This window comes from Chiloscyllium plagiosum, unplaced genomic scaffold (genome assembly GCF_037043375.1).
Source record: "Chiloscyllium plagiosum isolate Xiang-an unplaced genomic scaffold, Cpla_swu_hap1 HiC_scaffold_20, whole genome shotgun sequence".
Lineage (NCBI taxonomy): Eukaryota > Metazoa > Chordata > Chondrichthyes > Orectolobiformes > Hemiscylliidae > Chiloscyllium > Chiloscyllium plagiosum.
In genome coordinates, this window is record NW_028270158.1 from 29,945,666 (window position 1) to 29,969,620 (window position 23,955).

The following is a 23,955-nucleotide window of genomic DNA, read 5'->3' on the forward strand; positions in this document are numbered from 1 at the left end:
GAATAGGATGGCAGGGATGTTAATACAGGCATGACAGAGGAGGAGAAAGAGGAGAACATTCCTGGAAATTAAACATTTAACATTTGCAATATTGCAACTTGCGTAAAGTCCTGCATCAACATTTCAAAACAAATGTAAACACATTACCGCCATTCAACTGCAAAATGGCAGTTCTATATTTTTGATCTTAGATGGTGATGATGTCAGATGATATTGCTTTCAATAAAGTGCAACTGCAATTGAGTATCAAGATTGTTAACCAGATCTCCAAATAAAGCATAAAGGCAATGTGATGTGTCAAAATGTCTTGCAGTTTGACAAATTTACAAACTCCAATACTTTACCATGATTAAAAGCATATTCCAATAAAAGTCAATGTACTACCTGAAACTTTTCAGGAATACCTGATGATGACTTGATGTGATCTGTACTGTTCTTCTAGTGATATATGATAGCAGGAATCAGGTGGATAGAGCTGTGATAAGCGCTTGATCAAAGAAATATGGAGGTTTCGCTCCCGAGCAAATTCACTATAAACAACAGGATTGAGCTGGAAGACAAAATGAGAGTCAGTTTACAGATTTATATAAAACTTTTTACATTAACATTTCAAATTAAAACCATAATGTACAGATTATTTTGCACAGCAACAAACATGCCCAAAGGTTCGAAGGCAAGTGAACCAAACTAATCTGAAAAGTTCTTGTCTCAATTCCCAGGGATGTGCAAAGTTAGTCGATCTAAGACACAATAATCAATCATCGTAACCTTTTGTTAAGGAATAAGCAGGTGGGGGCTAAAGAAACAAAAGTTCATTTTCCTCCTCCTTTCTATGTTTTGGTGCCACTACAACATCTAGATGCCGAATAAGTACAGAAGATTGGCTTTTAATAAATTCACTCAAAGAATGGCTACCCAATTACTTGAGAACTGACTGACACCTGGGAACCAGACTTGAGCACAGATCAAAGACTTCATGGAAGTGAGTGGAGAAAACTAACCCAGAATGTATGTCAATTTGGCCAAATCTCACAAAACATTCACTACAGAATCAATGTAATACAGTAGCGCCTCGACTTATGAACTTAATCCATTCCGGGACCCGGTTCGTGAACCGAAAAGTTCGTGAACTGAAGCAATTTTTCCCATTGTTCGGATAGCTTAAGAATGCTTGGACGTAGCAACAAACGCTGTTCACAGTGCACGCGCCAAAGACGAACTGAATGAGATCACCCGGGGCCCGAGAGCTTTTGCGTTCAACAAGCGTGTAGCAAAGCAGAACAATGAAACCACATGGTCGCACACGGGCTTTCTGCATTCGTATCTTCGCTCGTACCTTGAATTTCGTACGTACATTGAAGCAAAGTTTTACATACAATCCTGTTCGTAAACCAATTTGTTCGTGAACGGGGTCGTTCATATATCGAGGCGCTACTGTATCTTTATTCACAGTTTAACCAAGGTTTTAGGGATTGTGAGGTAGAATGAGGATTTAAAATTGATACAAAATGAACTGATACTAAGCTACCATTCTCTGAGGGCAGCGATGTAGCACTAAAGATGGAGAACAGGCAGTGAGAAAGGTCAATGTTAGAATCACAGAAGAGTTTAGCCAAATGAAGTCTTTGACCCACTGACTTTGTGCCAGCCCTTATGACTAACAATCCAATTTGTCCCACTTCCTTATTCTTTCTGTATATTCCTGCATAGTTTCTCTTTCAAGAATTTATCCAACTCCCTTTTGAAGGATACTGTTGATTATAACTGTGTAAAATATTTTCCTTATTTTGCCAAATCAGATAGCAACACCAGCCATGGGAAACAATTTTTTTTTTGTTTATTCAACCTAAATTTCCATGATTTTAGTTCTATGAGATCCTCTTTTAACTATCACTGCTCTGTGCAGAATAACCCGAATTTCTCCAACCTATTTGTTAGAACTGTAATCCATCATGACTGAAAACTATTTAGCTATATGTTTTCTGTACCTCCTCCAAATCATTCAAGTACTTTCTAATGTATTGGACAAAGCTTCCAGTTGGGGTCATAGTCAATTTTCAATATCAGTTTAGCACAACTCCACTGCTTCTTTACTCTGTCTCTGTCTCTTATTAATTATCTAATTAGAGATATTGTGCGAGAAAAAGTTTTCTACATTACAAAGAAAAGAAGTCCTTATATACAGGAGAATGTTCAAGCAATTAATAAATAAAACCATTTACAGCCATTACAAAGGATTAAATGATAAGACATGTCTATGCTCCTCTTGACTGAAGTTTTCTTTAGGTTGACTGGGGAGTAAAGAGAGAAAGGACAGACAATCCACCTCATTTCAGCAACTGGAAGCTGCAAGTAGTTACACACTAAAATAAGCCTCTTTTCCCATTGTGGTGAATAGTGGTAATATAATCCTATTATAATTTTAAACACCTTGGAGCTTCAATGTGCAATTTGCATCTAAACCCAAACAATGTCTTATATAACCATATGCTGCAGATTAAAAATTGGCAGGATATGGGGAAAAAATGTTCCCATAGCCTCTAGGAGGTAGGATTTAGTCGATTGAGCCCATCTGTGTTAGCTTTTCTTCTCCAGCAATACACTTCGGCTGACTCCAGTCTTCCCAGAAAAAGAGAACAGCCCGATTACACCTAACAGCATAAGGTTCCCAAATGTCCTCAGATGGCAAAGACAATCCTAGTGCATCTCAGATGCTAAAAGAGGTCCAGTATTTTCTGATGAAAATAATCTCTCAAATTTTACCAAAAATTAGCAACCAGTTATTTTAAGATTAATATTTGACTGAAATCTCGGAATAGACAATAACAGAATGACCTGCATTTGAGATTAGAATTGACTTTGTATCTAATGCCAAATAATTTATCTTGTGTTATGGACTAGTCCACATCACTCAAAACATTCTTAAGTAAACAGCCCAGATCACAACTTTGCAATTTGTTTTGGTGAGTGTACAGTGAAAATTACCCAGAGTAGGTTAGCTAGGTTGAATACCAGGTTTTAAAATAGATAAAAATTTATTTACAAAATTACACAATGAAACACAAACAACAGAATAAAGAACCCTACAGAACTCAGTCCATCCAAACATACACAACAGTCCCAATAAGCAAATGCCCTGGAAAAAAAATAGTAAAAATGGAACAGCTGCTTACAGGTTGAAGGTAGAAGGGCAGGAGGAGAGAAAGTCTTTGCAGTCTGTTCACACACAGGTGAAATCCTAACTAGTTCTGGACTGAACTGCTCACCGAGAGAGCTGACACTCCCCTTTCATTATACCGGTCATTCTAAAACATGAGCACTTTGGTCTGAAGTCTCATCTGTTTACATATAAACAAAAGGCCTCTCAAAATCCTTTTTCATCTCTGTATCAAACTAGCCACCTTGGAGCCAGCAGCTGGTTTATGACCCCCTGAAAAAAAATCAAGGACACAGTATCCTTGAGAAAAGGTATAGGCTTTTAGGGAAAAAGGACCAGCTTTGTGACACCACCCCACCTTTACAAACCATCATTACCAAAAGATGGCTTCATTTTTAAAACCATTCAAAAAGAAACTGATTAGTAGAGTAAAACAGACATACACACTATACTAACTATACACATGGAGACATGCGTATCCACATGCGAATTCAGGCCATGGCAAACCCACCAGTGAATGCCTCCATATCTCATTAGAGTCTCGATAACGCATCGGTAATCACATTTTCGCGACCTGTCACAAACACGATCGTCAAATTGAATGGCTGCAACAACAAGCTCTATCTAAACAGTCTGGCATTTTTGTCCTTAAATATTTCCACAAATGGCAATGAGTTATGATCAGTGCATACGATTGTCTCAGATACATTGCTGGTAGTATAAACACTGAAATGTTATAATGCCAACACCAAGCTTAAAGTCTCTTTCTCCACTGTTGAATATTTCTGTTGATGAACGTTCAACCTCCTAGAAAAATACCCGCTGGGTTTTTCTATTCCCTTATCATCCTCCCGCAGGAGCACTGCACCGACACCCACATCACTGGCATCGATAGCCAACTTGAAAGGCTTTGTGTCATCCGGTGTGGCTAATACTGGGGCAGTGGTTAACAGTTTTTAGGCTGTCAAATGCCTTTTGACAGTCTGCTGTCCACTGAAATTTCTGCCCCTTTTTAAACAATTCGGTGAGTGGTGCAGCCACACTGCTAAAGTTCGGCACAAACTTTCAGGAAAATCCACTCAATCCAGGAACAGTAGAACTGCTTTTCTCATCAACGGTGTGGGAAATTCTCAAATTACTTTTGTTTTTACATCTCGTGGGGCCATTTGTCCATATCCAATAACATGGTCCAGGAAGGTGACTTGGGCTTTGGCAAACTCACTTTTAGCTAGATTTACCATCAAGGCTGTCTCCCGAAGTTGATTGAACAAGTCCAATAAATGCTGTAAATGTTCCTTCCAGGAGTGACTAAAAACCACCAGGTCATCAATGTAAACAACACAATTGGGTAACCGACAATGACCTTATCAAGTCAGTTTCTGAAATGTGGCTGAAGCTTTTTTCATACCAAATGATATGACTTTGAACTGATAAAGTCCATTTGACGTTATGGGAGCCAAAATTGCCTTTGCTCTCTCTGACAGAGGTACTTGCCATAGCCTCTGAGCAAGTCCAACTTAGAAATCTAAGTTGTTTGTCCCACATTTTCAACACAGTCCTCCAACCGCGGAATTGGATATGCATCAGTCTTTGTAACAGAGTCGACTTTGCGATAGTCCACACATAAGTGTTGGTTACCATCTGGCTTTGGCACCATGATTATGGGTGAGCTCCAGTCACTGCAACTCACTTCGATTATGCCATCTTGGAGCATGCACTCTATCTCCTTCTGAACCTGTGCCAACTTTAGAGGGTTATGCCTTCAAGGATGTTGCTTAATTGGAACAGCATCTCCTATCTCTACATCATGCACAATTCGGTTAGTACTTCCCAGTTTATTTCTACATATCTTCCCATGTGATAACAATAACTCTTTCAGGTCATTTCAACTTTCTTGTGGAAGGTAACTCAATAATTTATCCCAATTTTTGACAACTTCCTCATTGTCCAATTGATTTGAGGAATCTCCAATTCAGAATCCTCTGAACTTGGCTCTTCCTTCTGTGCTGTAATCATTAACAGCTTCTCTTCTTGCTTTCCTTCCCTATCAAAATACCTTTTGAGCGTATTCACATGACACACTCTGTGAGATTTCTTTCTATCTGAAGTCCTTATCAAGTAGTCCACCTCACTCAATGTCCTCTCGATTTGATAAGGTTCACTAAAGCTTGCTTTTAAAGGCTCACCTGTTACTGGAAGTAAGACCAATACCTTATCCCCAATTGCAAAATTACAAATTTGTGAGTTCTTATTCACTTGCTGTTTCATTGTACGCTGTGATAAGTTTAAATGCTGTCTAGCCAACTCTCCAGCTCTATCTAATCATTCTCTAAAATTTGATTGGTGGTCTCTGAATTCTAACTTGTTAATTTCTCCTTAATCAATTTTAACAGTCCTCTTACCTCACGCCCAAAAATTAATTCAGTTGGACTGAATTTGGTCGATTCATTCGTTCCATCTCTGATCATGAAAAGTACAAATAGGACTCCCTTATCCCAATCGTCTGGATAATCCTGACCATAAGCCCTCAACACGGTCATTAATGTTTTATACCATCTCTCTAGCCCACCCTGTGATTCAGGATGGTACACAGTAGATTTGAATTGCTTTATTCCCAAGCTACCCTTAACCTCCTTGAATAGTTTGGATATGAAGTTTGATCCTTGATCTGACTGGATCTCTGATTGGTAGTCTGTATCTAGTAAAAAATGTAAGTAATTTTTCTACAACCTTTTTAGCTGTGATGTTGCATAATGGGATTGCCTCTGGAAATCTAGTTGACACATCCATTATTGTTAATAAATATTTATTCCCATTTATATCCTTGTGTAGTCCAGGCCAGTAAAAATGTCTTTGTATTTTAGCCTGTGTTTTCCTCACCCCTAAATGACCTCCAAGTGGTTGCTCATGCACCACTCGCAGCACATCTTTTCTATACCCTACTGGCAAAACAATTTGATGAATCTCTGCCCGTTTCTCATCTGCTTGAATGTGTGATGGTCTCCATTTCCTCATTAAAACATCATTTATTAAGTAATACCAGACAGGAATGCATTCACTCTCCTCTATATATGCCTTTTGATATAACTGTTCTAAATTCTTATCTTTCTGCTGTAACTCAATAAGCGTAGCAGAGCTAAAGATACTTGCATGTTTATCTAGTTGCTCCAGCTCTATCCCACTTATCTGATCAAAAAAAGTTTTGGATAAATCTATGTCAGCTTCCTTATCTGTGCCTCTTGATCTCTCCAGCTTCAACTTGAGCCTCTGTGATCTTGTGATTACACAATCTGGGAAAATTCCTGGATACACATCCTTCATTTCCTCAGTTCCCTGCGTCTCCACTGTCTTTTCAGCTAGAGTAGGCAGCACGCCTACCAGTGAACCAGCTATATCATTTGCAAGGACAAATTGTATTCCTGGAGCTAAGAGTTTGTCTAGTACGCCTACCACAAATTCTCCACTCTTCTCTGGATTCTCTAGCCTCACTTTACATAATTGAGCGCTTTTTGTCTCACCATGAATTCCTGTTACCAGTACCTTTTCTTGCAATAGTCCCTCAGGCATACATATCTCCTCATCCTTCAGCATTACAGCCTGAAAGGATCCCATTTCAGGTTCCAGCAGCACGAAGAGCGGGAGATTGGATCAGGGGCCTGTCAGGAAAGGTGAGTCACTGATTTAAAACTTTAAAAGCTTACCTTGAGCATCAGCGGCGGCAGCACCTCGGAGAGCAGAGGCTTCTGGGAAAGGAGGGACAATTTGTTTTCCCCTCAGCCACATAAGTGAGTGTAAACCCTACCCTTGTAGGCCCTCCCACCCATCCATCTCCTCTAACCTTATACACCAGGGACACATCAGGTAAGCTTCTCTTCTTTTTTTAATTTTCTGATAAGGGGACTAGCAGGGATGGATGTGCAGGGAGAGGAATGTTCCTTATGTATGATATTTGAGGTTAAGGACGCCATTAGTGTCCCATCCTACACCTGTAGGAAGTGCACCCAACTCTTGCTCCTCCAAGACCGTGTTAGGGAACTGGAGCAGAGGCTGGATGAACTTCGGATCATTCGGGAGGCAGAGTCTGTGATAGATAAGAGTTACAGGGAAGTAGTTACTCCTAGGCACGAAGAAAGCTGGGTAAATGTTAGAAGGGGGAAAAAACAGTGTAAGGATCCCCTGAGGTCATTCCCCTGAAAAAAAGTATACCGTTTTGGATACTGTTGGGGGGAAACTTATCAGGAGCATGTACAGGGCTGCAGATCCATAGCACAGAGTCTGTTCCTGTTGCACAGAAAGGAAGGAGGGAAAGTAGGACAGTATTAGTCATTGAGGACTCAATAGTGAGGGGGTCAGATAGAAGGTTTGTTGGGAACGAAGGAGACTCAAGCTTGGTGTGTTTTCTCCCAGGTGTCAGGGTGGTGTCTCGGATCATATCTTTGGGGTCCTGAAGGGAGAGGGTGACCAGTCCCAGCCATGGTCCACATAGGTATCAACAATATAGGTAGAAAGAGGGATAGGGATGTAAGGCAGGATTTCAGTGAGCTAGGGTGGAAGCTGAGAGCAAGAACACACAGAGTTGTTATCTCTGAATTACTACCAGTGCCAAGTGATAGCAAGGGGAAGAACAGGGAGAGATACCAGCTGAACACATAGCTGCAGGGATGGTGCTGGAGGGAAGGTTTCAAGTTTATGATAATTGGGGCTCATTTTGGGGAAGGTGGGACTTCTATAAACAAGACAGTTTTCACTTAAACCAGAAGGGTACTAATATCCTGGGTGAGAAATTTGCTCGTGCTCGGGTGGGTTTAAACTAGCTTAGCAGGGGGGTGGGAACATATATTGTAGTTCCAGTACACAGGAAGATGAGAGTAGGGAGGACATGGACAGGATTTCATGGTCACAGGAGTGTGCTGGCAGACAGCAAGTGGTTTGAAGTGTGTCTACTTCAACACCAGGAGTGCCTGGAATAAGGTCGGTGAACTTGCAGCATGGATAGGTACCTGGGACTTTGATGTTGGGCCATTTCGGAGAGATGGATAGAGCAAGGTCAGGAATGGATGTTTCAGGTTCCGGGGTTTAATCTTTCTTTAAGATCAGGGAAGGTGGTAAAAAAGGGGGAGGTATGGCTTTGTTAGTCAAGAACAGTATAACAGTGGCTGAAAGAACATTTGACGAGGGCTCATCTACTGAGGTGGTATGGGCTGAGGTTAGAAACAGGAGAGGAGAGGTCATACTGCTGGGAGTCTTTTTATAGATCCCCGCAAAGTTCCAGGGATGTGGAGGAAAGGAATGGCAAAGCGATTTTGGGCAGGAGTGAAAGGAACAGGGTGGTCATTATGGGGGACTTTAACTTGCCCAACATTGGCTGGAAATGCTATAACTCTCGTACATCGGATGGATCAGTTTTTGTCCAATGTGTGCAGGAGGGCTTATTGTCATACTATGTCAAAGGACCGACAAGAGGGGAGACCACACCGGATCTGTTACTTGGTAACAAACCAGGCCAGGTGTTTGATTTAGTGATAGGTGAGCACTTTGGAGAGAGCGACCATAATTATGTTTAGTTTAGCGATAGAAAGGGCTAGGCATATGCCACAGGGCAAGAGTTATAGATAGAGGAAGGGCAATTATAATGTGATTAGGCAACATGTAGGAGGCATAGAATGGGGCAGTAAAATGCAGGGGATGGAGACAACCGAAATGTGGAGCTGGTTTAAGGAACAGATATAGTGTGTCTTTGACAGGTATGTCCCTGTCAGGCAAGATGGAAGTAATAAGGTAAGGGAACCGTAGTTTATTAAATAAATTGTATCTTTGTTAAGCGGAAGAGGGAGGCTTATGTGACATTGAGGCGAGATGGTTCAGATGAGGCGATGGAGAATTACAGAGTAGCTCGGAAGGATTTAAAGACAGAGTTAAGCAGAGCAAGGAGAGGACATGAGCAGTCTTTATCAGGTAGAATAAAGAAGAACCCTCAAGCTTTCTATAGATATGTGAGGAATAAAAGGATAAATAGAGTAGGAATAGAGTCTGTCAAAAACAGAAGTGGGAATTTGTGTGTGGACCCTGTAGAGATCGGAGAGGAGTTAAATAAATATTTCTCATCTGTTTTCACTCAGGAAAAGGTGAATAATGTAGAGGAGAAGACTGAGACATGGGTTATTAGACTTGAAAGGATTGAGGTTAGTAAGGAGGAAGTGTTATCAATTCTACAAGGTGTGAAAGTAGATACGTCCCCTGGGCCAGATGGGATTTTTCTGAGAATTCTCTCAGAAGCTAGGAAGGAGATAGCCAAGCCTTTGGCCTTGATCTTTGAGTTGTCATTGTCTACAGGTTTAGTACCAGAGGACTGGAGGATTGCAAATGTTGTGCCCTTGTTCAAGAAGGGCAATAAAGATGATCCAGATAATTATAGACCAGTGAGCCCTGCGTCTGTTGTAGGAAAAGTTTGGAAAGGATTGTAAGAGATAGGATTTATAATCATCTAGCAAGCAACAATTTGTTTGGAAATAGTCAACATAGATTCATCAAGGGCATGTTGTGTCTCACAAACCTCTGAGTTTTTTGAGAAGGTGACAAAGTATGTGGATGACGGTAGGGTAGTTGACGTAGTATACATGGACTTCAGCAAAGCCTTTGATAAGGTTCCACATGGTAGGTTATTGGAGAAAATGCAGAGGCATGAGATTAAAGGTGATTTAGCAGTTTGGATTAGAAACAGGCTTTCTGGAAGAAAGCAACAAGTAGTGGTTGATGGAAAATATTCAGACGGGAGTCCAGTTACTAGTGGTGTGCCACAAGGATCTGTTTTGGGACCATTGCGGTTTGTCATTTTTATAAACAACTTGAATGAGTGCAGAAGTGGATAGGTTAGTAAGTTTGCATATGATACTAAAGTTGGTGGAGTGGTGGACAGTGTGGAAGAATGTTGCAGGTTGCAAGGAGACTTGGATAAACTGCAGAACTGGGCTGAAAGGTGGCAAATGGAGTTCAATGCAGATAAATATGAGGTGATTGACTTTGGGAAAAATAACAGGAAGGCAGAATACTGGATCGATGGAAAGATTCTTGGTAGTGTGGATGTGCAGAGGGACCTTGGTGTCCATGTACATAGATCCCTGAAAGTTGTCACCCAGGTTGATAGTGCTGTTAAGAAGGCAAACCGTGTGTTAGGTTTTATTGGTAGAACAATTGAGCTCCGGAGCCGTGATGTCATGCTGCAACTGTACAAAATACTACAGCGGCCTCACTTGGAGTACTGTGTGCGGTTCTAGTCGCCCCATTCCAGGAAGGATGTGGAAGCATTGGTAAAGGTGCAGAGGAGATCTACCAGACTGCTGCCTGGTCTGAAACGAAGGTCTTATGAGGAAAAGCTGAGGGACTTGGGTCTGTTCTCATTGGAGAGAATAAGGCTAAGAGGCAATTTAATAGAGACATACAAGATGATCAGAGGATTAGATAGGATGGACAGTGCGAGTCTTTTTCATAGGATGATGACATCTGCTTGTATGAGGGGGCACAGCTGCAAATTGAGGCGTGATAGATTTAAAACAGATGTTAGAGGCAGGTTCTTCACTCAGAGTGGTAAGGGCATGGAATGGCCTGCCTGCTAATATAGTTAACTCAGCCACATTAGGGGCCTTTAAACAGTCCTTGGATAGGCATATGGATGATGATGGGATAGTCTAGGGTGATAAGCTTAGATTCGTTCTCAGGTCAGCGGAACATCGAGGGCCGAAGGGCATGTTCTGCGCTGTATTGTTCTATGTTTTATGTCCCTTAATTTTGTAAACTCTTTACCTGCTACTCCTGCCCTATGTGAATAAACTTTACCCTTGCATGTACATTTTTTAAGCAGATCTGGCATTTCGTCCTTAATCAACCTCTGATCAGTTATATAACTTCCCTTGTGCTTTTTGTTACTAGTCCAACAAAACATTCAGGCTTGTCCGGTTTTCCTACATCTGGCTTTCTCCTAGCCCACTAACACTGTAATTTTGTATATTCCACTTTATTACAATGAAAACACTGGAGCTTTTTAACTTCTTTGTCCCCTCAAGAGTTTCTTTTTCACCCTGTGGTAAGTTATTCTTATGATCTTCACTGAGATCTACCTTTCCCTTTCCACATGAGGATATCTCTTTGCCCCAGTTTCTATCCCCCATGGACTGAAATTAATTCTAGAAGCCAAACCAGGTTTTCTGAACCAGCTCATAATCATCAGCCACTTTGCCATTTTATCTCTCTGCTCTTCCACATGAGTTTGCATTACCTTCAGCCTTTATCTCCAGTCTTTTAAGCTGACTTTCCTTTTTAAGTGTCAGTTTCTGAAGTTCAAACACTCTTTTCTCTCTGTTCTGCTGCTCTCTCTTTTTCCATCTCTTCTACTGTTAATCGTAACTCAAACTGTTTCAGTTCTGCTGCTCTTTCCATATCTCTCACCACTAACTCAAGCTGCTACATTTGCAATCGAATTCTTGCTATCTCTATAGATCCTGATGGTTTCTCAAGCAAGTTTAAATGCTGAGCTACTGCTGTAATTATCTCTCCTTTCCTCACAGTAGCAGTTTCAATCCCAGCTTGTCTGCTAATTCCTGCAGCTTGGTCTTATTCACCTTTTGCAAACCTTCCAAAGTAACCGCATCCACTTCAGAAAACGTTTGGCGACTGAAAGAGCCATTACTATCCCAAGGTTTGTCTACCCATCCAAACAAATACCGAAATAAAGACATTAGCATCAACCACTCGCTGTTTAAAATCCCACAAAGAGCCCCCAATCTGTTATGGTCTAGGCCAGACCATTCAAAACATTATTGAGCAGTCAGCCCAGACCATAACTTTGCAATTTGTTTCGGTAAGTGTACAGTGAAAATTACCCGGAGTAAGTTAGCTGGGTTGACTATCAGGTTTTAAAACAGACAAAAATGCATTCACAAAATTGCACAAAAAAACACACAGAACAGAATAAAGAACCACTACTGATCTCAGTCTATCCAAACTAGACTTAATTATGCTGTTCCAAACATCCACAACAGTCCCAATAAGTAAATCTCCTTAAAAGAAAACAGTAAAAATGCAACAAATGCTTACAGGTTGAAGGTAAAAGGGCAGAAGGAGAGAAAGTTTTTGCAGCCTGTTCACACACAGCTGAACTCCTAACGAGTTCTGGACTGAACTGCTCAGCTAGAGAGCTGACTACTTCCCTTTCATTATACAGGTTACTTCTGAAACGTGACTACATTGGCCTTAAGTCTCATCTGTTTACATATAAACAAAAGGCCTCTCAAAATCCTTTTTCATCTCTGTACCAAATGAGTCACCTCAGAGCCAGGAGCTGGTTTGTGATCCCTCATAAGGAAAAAATCAAGGACACAGTATCCTTGAGAAAAGGAACAGGTTTTAGGAAAAAAGGACCAGCTTTGTGACACTTGGCAGTATTTATACTGCAAGAAAAATGAGTGATGGAGCTAATCCAAATATAGAGAATAATCACCTGGAGGAAAATTGACTCAAAACAATAAAAGTATATGTATGTATTATTACAGTCTAACAAGCCTGGGACTGTCATCTGCTGTATTGAGGCAGTTGGGAGATTTCCAGCTGTATCACAATGTAGTCCTTATGCTGAACAAAAGCAATGCTTCATCAGATATTTCATGTAATTCTGTTAGGGAAATTAGCTCAGTTTAGTGGTAGCTTTGAACATTTCGAACAGCTGCCATTTATTCTGAAAGCAATGCAGTGACTGTAAGTTTTATATTTCCTTGTAATCTTTTTGAATGGAATAGAAATGTCAGTATGACACTATAAATAAACAGAATTATTTTACTCCATGGAGGTGCAACCAAAGCAGAATTAAGAGATAGCATATGGTGCATTATAAAATTTGAAATTAATAACTAGTACAATGGCAACCACGTTATTGTCAATTGTCATAAAAACCCATCTTATTCTCCGATAGCCTTTTAGAGAAGGAAATCTGTTATCCTTACCTAGTCTGATCTATCTGTGACTCCAGACCCACAGCAATGTGGTCAACTGTTAACTACTTCTGAAATGGCCTCTGAAGTCACTGATTTGTATATAAACCATTACAATGGCAAAAGAAAGGACTGAAAGCTGATGAAATCCAGCATCAAGGGTCATCACCAAGAGTGGCTTGTTAGCCCCATGACTGATAGAATTGGCCAGTCCTAACACAGCTGCTAGACTGGGTCTGGGGCAGGTGGCAAGGGAACTAACACTAAAACAAAACGAGCCTAAGTATAATCATCTTGAAACTCTCACACAATTCTCCAGCTACAACATCACACATTTCTTCAAGCATTTTAACTAAATTTCAGTTTAACAGAACCCAGCAGAGACCAAGAAAAATCATCAACTTTCTATACCTGATCAAAGACTTTCCTGAACTACTTATTAAAACATATGAATCAAGTCAAAGACTTTGGGAGAAGGATAAAAGATTTTTTTAAAATGTGAAGTAAATGTTATAAAACAAACAATCTTCGGTTTATGACAAGGTGAAAACTGGGGAGGGGTGCTGTGTAAGGGTTTTAGGACCCAGGATCAGCTTCATATTTCTATGATTACCATAATTAGCAGCATTTCATATTAATGTTCAATAAATAATATTTCTTCACCTCAGCCTGAAGGTAATTCTTGACTCTGCTTTCTCCTCAACCTTTATCTTGACCCAAACTTTTAGTGTGGCATCAAACTACACTTACAAGAGTGATACAGGTAGATGTTAAGAGGCAATGTTCAGACTCTCTTGTTGGAGATGGCCATTGCCTGGCAACTGTGTGGCACAAATATTACTTGCCACTTCTCATCCCAAGTTAGATGCTGTCCAGATCTTGCTGCACACAGTCAAGAATAGGTTCAGTATCTGAAGAATTGTGAATGACGCTGAGTATTGTAAAATCATCAGTGACCATCTGTACTAGATTAGATTAGATTACATTACAGTGTGGAAACAGACCCTTCGGTCCAACAAGCCCACACCGACCCGCCGAAGCGCAACCCACCCATACCCCTACATTTACCCCTTACCTAACACTATGGGCAATTTAGCATGGCCAATTCACCTGACCTGCACATCTTTAGATTGTGGGAGGAAACTGGAGCACCCGGAGGAAACCCACGCAGACACGGAGAGAACGTGCAAACTCCACACAGTCAGTCGCCTGAGGCGGGAATTGAACCCGGGTCTCTGGCGCTGTGAGGCAGCAGTGCTAACCACTGTGCCACCGTGCCGCCCACATGACAAAAGGAAGGCCATTGATGGAGCAATGGAAGATGGTTGGGGCTCAGCCACTGCTCTGTGGAACTTGGACTAAGATGATTAACTGCTAACAATCGCAACCATCTTCCCTTCTGTCAGATACGACTCCAACCAGCAGAGAGTTTTCCCTTTACTGCCATTGTCTCCAGTTTCTTGATTCCACATGCAGAAAAATGCTGCCTTGACATCAAGGACAGTCATTCTCATCTCAGCTCTGGAGCTCAGCTTTTGTCATTTATTGAATCAAGGCTGTCATGAGATTGGGAGCCGAGTGGCCCTGGGAAATACAAACTGAGTGTCTGTGTGCAGGTTATTCTTTGGCATGTGTCAAGTGACAGTACTGTCAATGACACCATCCATAATTTATTTTGCTGATGATTGAGCATGGACTGATGGGTAATTGGCTGACTTTTTGTACAGTGGAAAAACTTGGGCAATTTTCCATATTAATGGGTGAATTCCATTGTTATAGCTGTACTGGAACAGCTTGGCCAGTAATGCAGATAGTTCTGGAGCATAGGTTTTCACTACTATTACTGGAATATTGTCAGGAACCATAGCCTTTGCAGTCTACAGCACCTTCAGCTAATTCTTTATTACATGGAGTTAATCAAATTGGTAAAGAATGGCATCTGTGATGTTTCTCAGGAGGAGGCTAAGATGAATCATCCACTCTGCATTTCTAGCTGAAGCTGAATGAAAATGTTTTAGCCATAGCTTCTGCACCAATGTCCATTTGTGAAGCAGCCTGCTAATGCTACTTGTTTCAGTGTAAACCATCATTCATGACTGCATTTGGCAAGATTGCAGATTTTCAATTTTATCCATTGGTTGCGGAATCCCTTAGCCTCTGTCTATTGTATGTTGCTTCTGCTGTTTTGGCATGAAGGTAGTCCTGTGTTATAGTTTCCCATGCCTGATGCTGTCCTTGGTATATCTTCTTGCAGTCTTCACTGAACTAGGTTTAATCTTCCAGCTTGATGGCAAAGATAGAATGAGGGAAATGCCATTCATGCCAGTTGGTGGTTGAATCAGCTGCTGATGCCCAGTTTTGAGTTGCTAGATCTGTTCAAAATCTGACCTAGATCACGTGTAAGTGCTACACAACATGATGGAAAGTATCCTCAATGTGAAAATGGGACTTTGTCTCCAAAAGCATTGCATGGTGGTCACTCTTAATGATACTGTCATGGGTAGATGCCTCTACAACAGAATAGTGGAGATAGAGTCAGAGTTTTACAGCATGGAAACAGACCCTTCTGTCCACGCTGTCCAGGTATCCTAAACTGAATTAGTCCCATTTGCCAATATTTGGCCCATTTCCCTCTAAATCCTTCCTATTCATGTAACCATCCAAATGAGCGTAATGTGCGTTTTTCAGCTCCTGTTGGTTCCCTTATCAACACCTCCCGAGCCAGTCTAGCAGTTATGTCCTTTAGGACTCAACAAGCTCAGTTGGTAGTGGTGCTGCTAAGTTAATCTTGGTAGTGTACATTGAAGTCCCCACCCAGAGTACACTCTGTGCCATTGCCATCCTCAGTGCTTCCTCTATGGGTATTCAATATGGAGAAGCACCAATTCATCAGCTGTGAGGGGCACTGTACATAGTAATGAGCAGGAGGTTCCCTTTTCCATGTTTCATCAGATGCGCTGAGACTTCATGGGTTCTATAATTAATGTTGAAAACTGGTTTAGACCATCCAATCAATTATTTCTCAAGAAACCTTAATACGTGTCACTATAAGTACTCTCTTGTTTTGGTTCTTCGAGCGTGTGATTCAAATGATCAAGGACAGACATTAGCTTAAAATGATCATAGCCTTCAGTAAGAAATGGGAACGTTAATAAATGGTACTTTGCAATGCAATACAGAAATCACAAAAAAAATGGATATGCATAGCATAATGCCACCTTGGCACAGAAATGGTCTTCATCCTCTCTCTCTGGATATATGCATAAACAAACCAAGGAAATGTCTAGCTGTCTTGGTTTGCAGTTCTATGTTAACATTCCTAAATTTAGTAGGGTGGCAGCTTGTGGACCTCTTTATCTGTGCAAGTTTTTAGAAAGAGTTAGAAAATGGTGCTCAGCATGATAAATCCAAAAAACTGATCTTAACTAAAACATGGAATAAGAGAAAGATGACTGTCATGGCATCTTAGGTTGTGCACTCTATTATTTAACAACTGCTCAGTGACAGGTGGCAATCCTTGTCAACCAGCTACCTTCTTTAGATGGAAAATGGACCAGGCAACATAGAGGAAGTCCAAGAGAAAAATTCCTTAACATTTGGACTGGAGAGCAAGATGCTGCCAGTACAGGCTACAGAGATCAACACACTCTGTGCCAACCACCCCTTCACCTTCTGGCATTAGTGAACCTCCCTTAACAGTCATGGGTTGTAATCTTTTCCTGTCCATGTAGCTAATCTAACATATCTAAACAGTTGCTTCTTAACAAACTAGCTTAATATTAGTCACGTTCAGTCAGTTGCCTGTTATAGGGATCTTTGACCTCCAAATCCATATTTTTACACCCCTGATGTTTCTGGAAATTTATGCAAAAAGTTGTTTCACTGAGGTTTGATGCTGCAGATCTTCAACCTAAAATAAACGCGCATGCTGCCAGGAGAATGCAATTGCTGGTGCTCATGCCAAACCTGAATGTTCTTGTTGTGTCCCAGTCTTTGCTGCATCCAAGCACAGATTGTTTCAGTATTTGAGGAGCTGCAAATTGTACTGAACACTATACAAATAGAAAACTTACCCACTTCTGACTTTATCATAGAGAAATTATCAATGGAGCAGCAAGTGTTAGTACTGCAGAGTCAATCTTAGCAATGGACACTGAAGTTCCCTACAAAGAGACAATTATGTACTTCCTATTCTCTGAAACAATGTTCAATATAAAGAAGCACCAATTCATCAGTTGAGAAAAAGATAAAGGTGGTTTGCAGCAGGGGATTTCTTTACTGATGTTTTATCAGATCCCAAAAGACCTCATGGGGTCTGCGGTCAACCTGCAGGACACCTTGGATCACTTACCCTTGACTGTATACCAAGGAGCTTCCACCTCTAGTGGAGATATCCTGTCAACAATACAAATGCAAGAATGGTGATGGTAGCACCTAGGACAGGAACTGTTTTAAATGTATGATTCGGTGAATCTGAAGATGTTGCTTGACTTGTACTAAAATTGGGTGGGCTGTTCCATGGAAGAATTCTCAAATGCTAATGAGGAAAGCATTGTCAGATTGACTGGGTAGAATATGTCTGTCAATACTAGTGCCCAAGTTGATTCAAGGTGATTTGTCCTGCTTTATTTTTATTCAACTTTTCTATAACAGTTTAATCCACCAAATGGTTTTTAAGCCGTTTCTAAGAGCAGTTAAGAGTCAACCACATTACTGTGGGTCTGATGTTACAGGTAGACCACGACTGGGTAAGAACAGTAGATTTGCTCTCCAAATGGTTACAAGAGAACCAATTTTTATTCCAAACCTTTTGTGATTATTATTATTATTTGAAACAAGCATGTTATTGCATATATAGAATCAAACAGTACAAAAGAGGTCCTTTGGCCCATCAAGTCTGCACTGACAAAACTACTGTAAATCTACACAAATCCCACTTTCCAGCAATTAGCCAAAAGTCTACAATGTTATGATATTTGAAGTGTTCAGGGAGTGGTAGATGCAGATACAGTTACAATACTTAAAAGACATTTGGACAGGTACATAAATAGGAAAGGATAAATGTGCTACAGGCCAAATAAAGGCAAATGGGACTAGTTTAGTTTGGGGTGGAAGAGTTAGTTGGCGTGGATGAGTTGGAACGAAGGGTCAGTTTATGTGTTGTATGACTCTACCTTTTAAAGATTATGAGATTTCCTGCCCCAACTACTTTCTTCAGGCAGTGCATTTTAAATTCCCACCACCCTCTGGGTGAAAAGCTTTTACCTCAAATCCCTTCTAGCCTCTTGCCTTTCATCTTAAAATTATGTACTCTTACTATTGACCCTTCAACTGAGGAGAACATGTGCTTTCTATCCACCCTATCCATGCCTCAGATCCCCTCTAAACCTTCTCTGGCTTAAACAAAACAACAGAATATGTTATGTAATTAAATTCAAATTCCTACAGTTGCTGTCACGAGATTTAAACTCCTCTCCAGAGTATTAATCCATGTTTCTGCATTACTGGCAAGATAACAACTATGCTGTTGCCTACATACAACAGGAAGGAGGGACTTTCATGATGTGGGGATACATGGAAAGCTAGAGTTGTTCTTCTTCAAGCAGAAAAGGTTAGAATGATATTTGACGGAAACATTCCAATTCATGAATGCTTTTGATAGTTTCTTGTTATTTATTCCATTTATAGTGGCAGAAGGTCAGTAACTAAAGGACAAATGCCATCTCTGGTTTTTTTGCCAATTGCAGGAAGAGACGTTTTCTTTAATGCAGTGAGTTGCTGTAATCCAAAATCCAGTAATGCCTGAAAGTGGTGCAATATTCAACAGTAACATTCAGAAGGGAATTAGATAAATATTTGAAGGAGAAAAATTGAGGGAGTCCATCAGAGATATAGCAGGGCTTTGAGAAAAGAGCAGAGGAGTGATAGAAATCGAATAACACGAATAATTGCCATCTTATTATTCAACAATTAAAAATACTCTTGAATTGGCAAAATTGATACATAAAGCTTTTTGAACTAGAGAAGCAATCCAAGAAATTACAAATGAAACAAAAGAGAAAATGCGTTGCACTCAGATAATTGAAAAAAAAGTCTGTTTCGTCATTCTTTAATTGTCGCTATGTCTCCAAGGACAGAAGAAAAGGTGCCATTCCATTAAGGGCTCACATTTTTTCCAAATATATGCTACTTTATTTTGCAATTTTATTTAAATTCCTTCTTATAAGCAACAGTTCAGATACCAGAAAAATTATTATTCTGTTTTCCAGAAATTTCTTCTCCCTCTTTTCATCACCAACATTTCAGTTAACCAGAAAATGTCTTTCCTCATCTATCATCGCTGGCTCCCATTCCCCACTGCCAAAGCTTCTGTACATCATTAACACTCCCACACCAATCTGTCTTGATACTCCTACCCTAAGTGTATATTTGCACACTTCCTGCCAGCTGGTACATTCCAGGTCTCTGTAGCTTATTGCTGATGTTGCCAGAGCTTTAATTAAATATATTTTGAAGTAAGTGCATTTAAAAGAGGATGTTTTAAAAATAAAGTTTCTTTAACAGAAGAAAAAGAGTCAATCAACACTTCGTACAGCAAAAGATCAGCAGAGGCACAACATTAAGCACTTCACTTGACCCGTTTTCACTTCGAAACTAAATGCACCAGAAGGTGATGTACAACAAAACATGATTTCCTAACTTATCAAATAATGCATCATTGCAAAATAATCAAAATATGGATTCAGGGCAACATGCCACAAAAAAAACCATACGAATATTTGAATTCCATTTCCTCCAGCTTCACAATGGTCCTGAGCATTCCATGATGTCTTGCATGTAAAAACAATTTAAACAGTTCAAAAGTGAATCCATAGAACTAAACGTAAAATGTGTGTATGAGCTAAGACATATTTCCAGTCACTCTGGTTAACAACATAAGGGGGATTGCTGATTAGTTTTTAAAATGGCAAGTTTTAAAAGCAGACCCTACAGCAGATTTTGTTGTGTTCTGCATTCCTCCTTTAAAACGAGACTGAAATTCTCTCAAATCTTCTATAACTGACACTTATTTTATATTTCATACATTCAGGATCAAAGCCAGGCTATAGAGCCTTTTTTAAAAAATTGAAAGCGGTTATTTTTTATCAACTGCTTATGTCACACGTAAACTAAATCAAACAGCATGAAGGAGCTGATAATTAGCAGTGATAATCAAGAGTGAGTGAGGACAGGACAGGGTATAAATGTTGGCATCATGGATTAGTACAGTTACTATATCACTTCAACTGTGTTCATTCAGCTCCCTCACATTGTTGTGCTCAGTAATAGCTACTATAGCATCTCCATTGCGTCACCATTCTGCATTTACTTACATCTATTCCACATAAAGGAGTGATGCAAAATCATTCCATTTGCCCTTTTCAGTCCACATCCTACCTGAAAATTGAATTCAAGATATATATATTTTTGTGTGACTTCTTTCTCTATATTTTTAGCTTCCAATCAGAACTCCAAGTAGTTGTTCTTACTTTTTAATATGATTTTCAAAGCTTTTGAGAAATTATATCACACTGCTGGACCATGGTACAGTTAAAGATGCCAGGGAACTAAGGTGTTCAGTTCCTTAATTATTATTTTGTTGGATTTTTGCTGTGTGACTCAATGATTTTATGACTCTACAATTAGGCAAGAAGTAGCTGGGGTCTTCAGTCTACATTTTCTGACTAAGTTTGACAGCTACCTCCCATACCCCAAAATATCAAAGTGACCATGACTTTTGCACAAATACTGCTAAGAAATAGTCAGGTTATTGCCAGGAATTGGTTTATTAAAACAGGATCTCTGCTGAACCTTATTCTCATTCATCTGATACCATGTTTTCTGATGAAAGGTGATCTAAAACATTGGGCTGAATCCTGTTGGGAAGAAGGGTCACTGGACTCAAAATGTTAACTCTGCTTTCTCTATACAGACGTTGCTTGACCTGCTGAATTAGATTAGATTACTTACAGTGTGGAAACAGGTCCTTTGGCCCAACAAGTTCACACCGACCCACCGAAGCGCACCCACCCAGACCCATTCCCCTACATTTACCTCTGCACCTAACACTACAGGCAATTTAGCATGGCCAATTCACATTTTTGGACTGTGGGAGTAAACCGGAGCACCCGGAGGAAACCCACGCAGACACGGGGAGAATGTGCAAACTCCACACAGTCAGTCGCCTGAGGCGGGAATTGAACCCAGGTCTCTGGCGCTGTGAGGCAGCAGTGCTAACCACTGTGCCACCGTGCCACCCACTGTTCCTCCAGCAATTTCTGTTTTTGTTTGCTGCTGAATCTTATGCTTTTTGGCTCAATGCAAGTTGTGTCGAGTTTAGAAGGGGCTCTTGCCACAAGGCCCAGCAAAATTTCCAACCATATTTTTATGAGTGCATCTCATTAACAATCTACCCCATCTCTATGACATGTCTCACATCCAATTCTATCCCACCTTACTACATGTCACGCCCAGAACAACTGGCCACTTAGCAGATTTCAGCAAAAAGGCTGGCATCCATGCCATCTTTAGAAGACTGCTGTGGACCCAGGCAAGTGTTTGCAATGCAATGTACCCCCCTCACCAGCAGCATCATGACACAACAACCACAGTCACGCTGTCCACGACACATAGTCGGTATGTTTGATATAACCCTTGCACATAAAACCCTATTATCTCATCCTTGTTGTCATTTAAGTGCCGTGCCACACAGTTTACCAATACGTAGATATATTCTGTCTCTGAGTCCCAAATGCACTTTCCCAAATGCCCAGTGGTGACCCATATCTTGTCATTGTTCTGTAGGGGAACAAACATTTGGGTGTCGAAGCATGATCTTTCATTGACAGCTACCTAAAGGGAACACAAGGAATTAGGTTGCATTTCACACCTACAATACGAACCAAATGCTTGGACCTTGTTCTTGACGGTCCATGATGGCCTTCTGCACCCAACTAGCATCTACTGGATGTGTAAATCAGCCCCTGTCTGGTTTGTAGCATCTGATGCAGTTGAGTTCCAACATCTTCAAGGAGAGTTTCCTCCAGCTGCGTCCTCCTCCTCCTCAGACAATGGCGCCGCTCCCCAGCTCCTCAGCATCTATCACATTGTCTTGTTGCCTGTACCAGTTGTGCAGAATACACCATCCCAATATGATAGAAAACAGAAACAAAAATAAGAGTAGGCCATTTGGATCTTTGAATCTACTCTGCCATTCAGTATGGTCATAGCTGATCATCCAGCTGAGTAATCTGTTTCAGTTTTCATCCCATACCCTTTGATCCATCCTAAGAACTATACGTATCACTTTCTCAAAACATTCGATGTTTCAACCTCAACCACTTTTTGCAGCAGAGTATTCCATAGGGTCACCACTCTCTGTGTTGGAATTTCCCTTTCTTACAGTCCTAAATGACCTACTCCATAACTTTTAGATTGTGACCCCTAGTTCTGGACTCATGATGCTGCAAGTTCTGTCTGAACTATATTAGAAGGACTTCCCAGAGCACTCCAAACAGCAGAATCGCATCTTCAACAACCCTACACTCTGCTCCATCACAACTCTGGTCACAACATGTGTACCAACTTGGTGAAGGTGTGGCACTGCCTGAGTGACCAACACATGATCAGATATTCATTTTAGATGCACACTTGGGCCCCTTCCCATTCCATAACCAGCTCAACCATTCCACTTCCATTGTCTTAAACAGAGTCCAGCATTACATTTACATAACGTATGATGTAGCCACATTTCATTAATCTGTTAGCACCCTCAGCAGTTCTACAAGTGATGGACATTTTTGATCAGTGTTCACTTACTTCTGAGTTATTACCACTAACTTCTGCATCACTGAGATAACAATGTTAGTTTGGCTAGTACCAATGGCCTGGATTAGCCAGCAGCTTAGCATGTGAAACATGTGTCAGGAACAATGTATAACTTTATAAATATACAACTATATTTAAATGTATTGAACAGTTAGGTGATAAATTATTAAGAAGAACCTCCAAGATAATAACCTTGGGATTACTACCCGAGCCACGGGCAAACTGGCAAAGGAAACTAAATTTAAAGAGTTAAATGCATGGCTCAAAGATTCATGTGGGTGGAATGGGTTTTAGGTTTCAGTTCACGGGACACTGGCACCAGTATGGTGGTGGAAGAGAGCTGTTATGGTGGGATAGGCTTCACTTGAACTGTACTGGGACCAGTGTCGCGGTGAGGAGAATAAGTACAGCTGTAGAGAAGGGAGAGTTTCCTCCAGTCCAGTGTCCTCTTCTTCTTCCTTCAATAACTGTGCCCATGTTCCAGCTCTTCAGCATCTATCACAGTCTTGTTGTGTACTCCAGTTAGGTAGAAGACATTAGATAGATACAAAAAAAGGAACAAGAGTAAACCATTTGGTACCTTGAAACTGCTCTGCCATTCAATATAGCCATGGCCTGTACTCAGTACTCTGTTTCCACTTTCTCCTACATACCCTTTGATCGCTTTAGCCCTAATAACTATATTTAACTCCGTGAAAACATTCAATGTTTTGGCCTCAATCTTTATCGGACTCAGAAAATTCCACAGGCTCACTACTCTCTAGGTGAAGAAATTTCTCCTCATCTCAGTGTTAAGTGGTCTTCCCTGTATCCTTAAACTGACCCCTGCTTCTGGACTCCCCAGTCGCAGAAAGATCCTTCCTGCATTTACCCTGTCTAGTCCTGTTCAAATGTTATTGGTTTCTATATGATTCCCCCTCATTCTTTTAAACTCCAATGAAAATATTCCTA

At 40.6% G+C, this 23,955-nt stretch overlaps 1 protein-coding gene across 4 annotated transcripts in view; it reads right to left on the reverse strand.

Annotated features, from left to right (window-relative positions):
* Positions 1-23,955, reverse strand: part of LOC122560734 (ATP-dependent RNA helicase with zinc finger domain-like) — a 569,578-nt gene that overhangs the window by 227,951 nt on the left and 317,672 nt on the right. For all 4 annotated transcript variants that reach the window (XM_087997766.1, XM_043711726.2, XM_087997765.1 and 1 more), the window contains one exon: positions 405-550. In XM_087997766.1, coding sequence (XP_087853892.1) covers positions 405-550 — 146 coding nt within the window. The remainder of the gene's footprint in view (positions 1-404; positions 551-23,955) is intronic.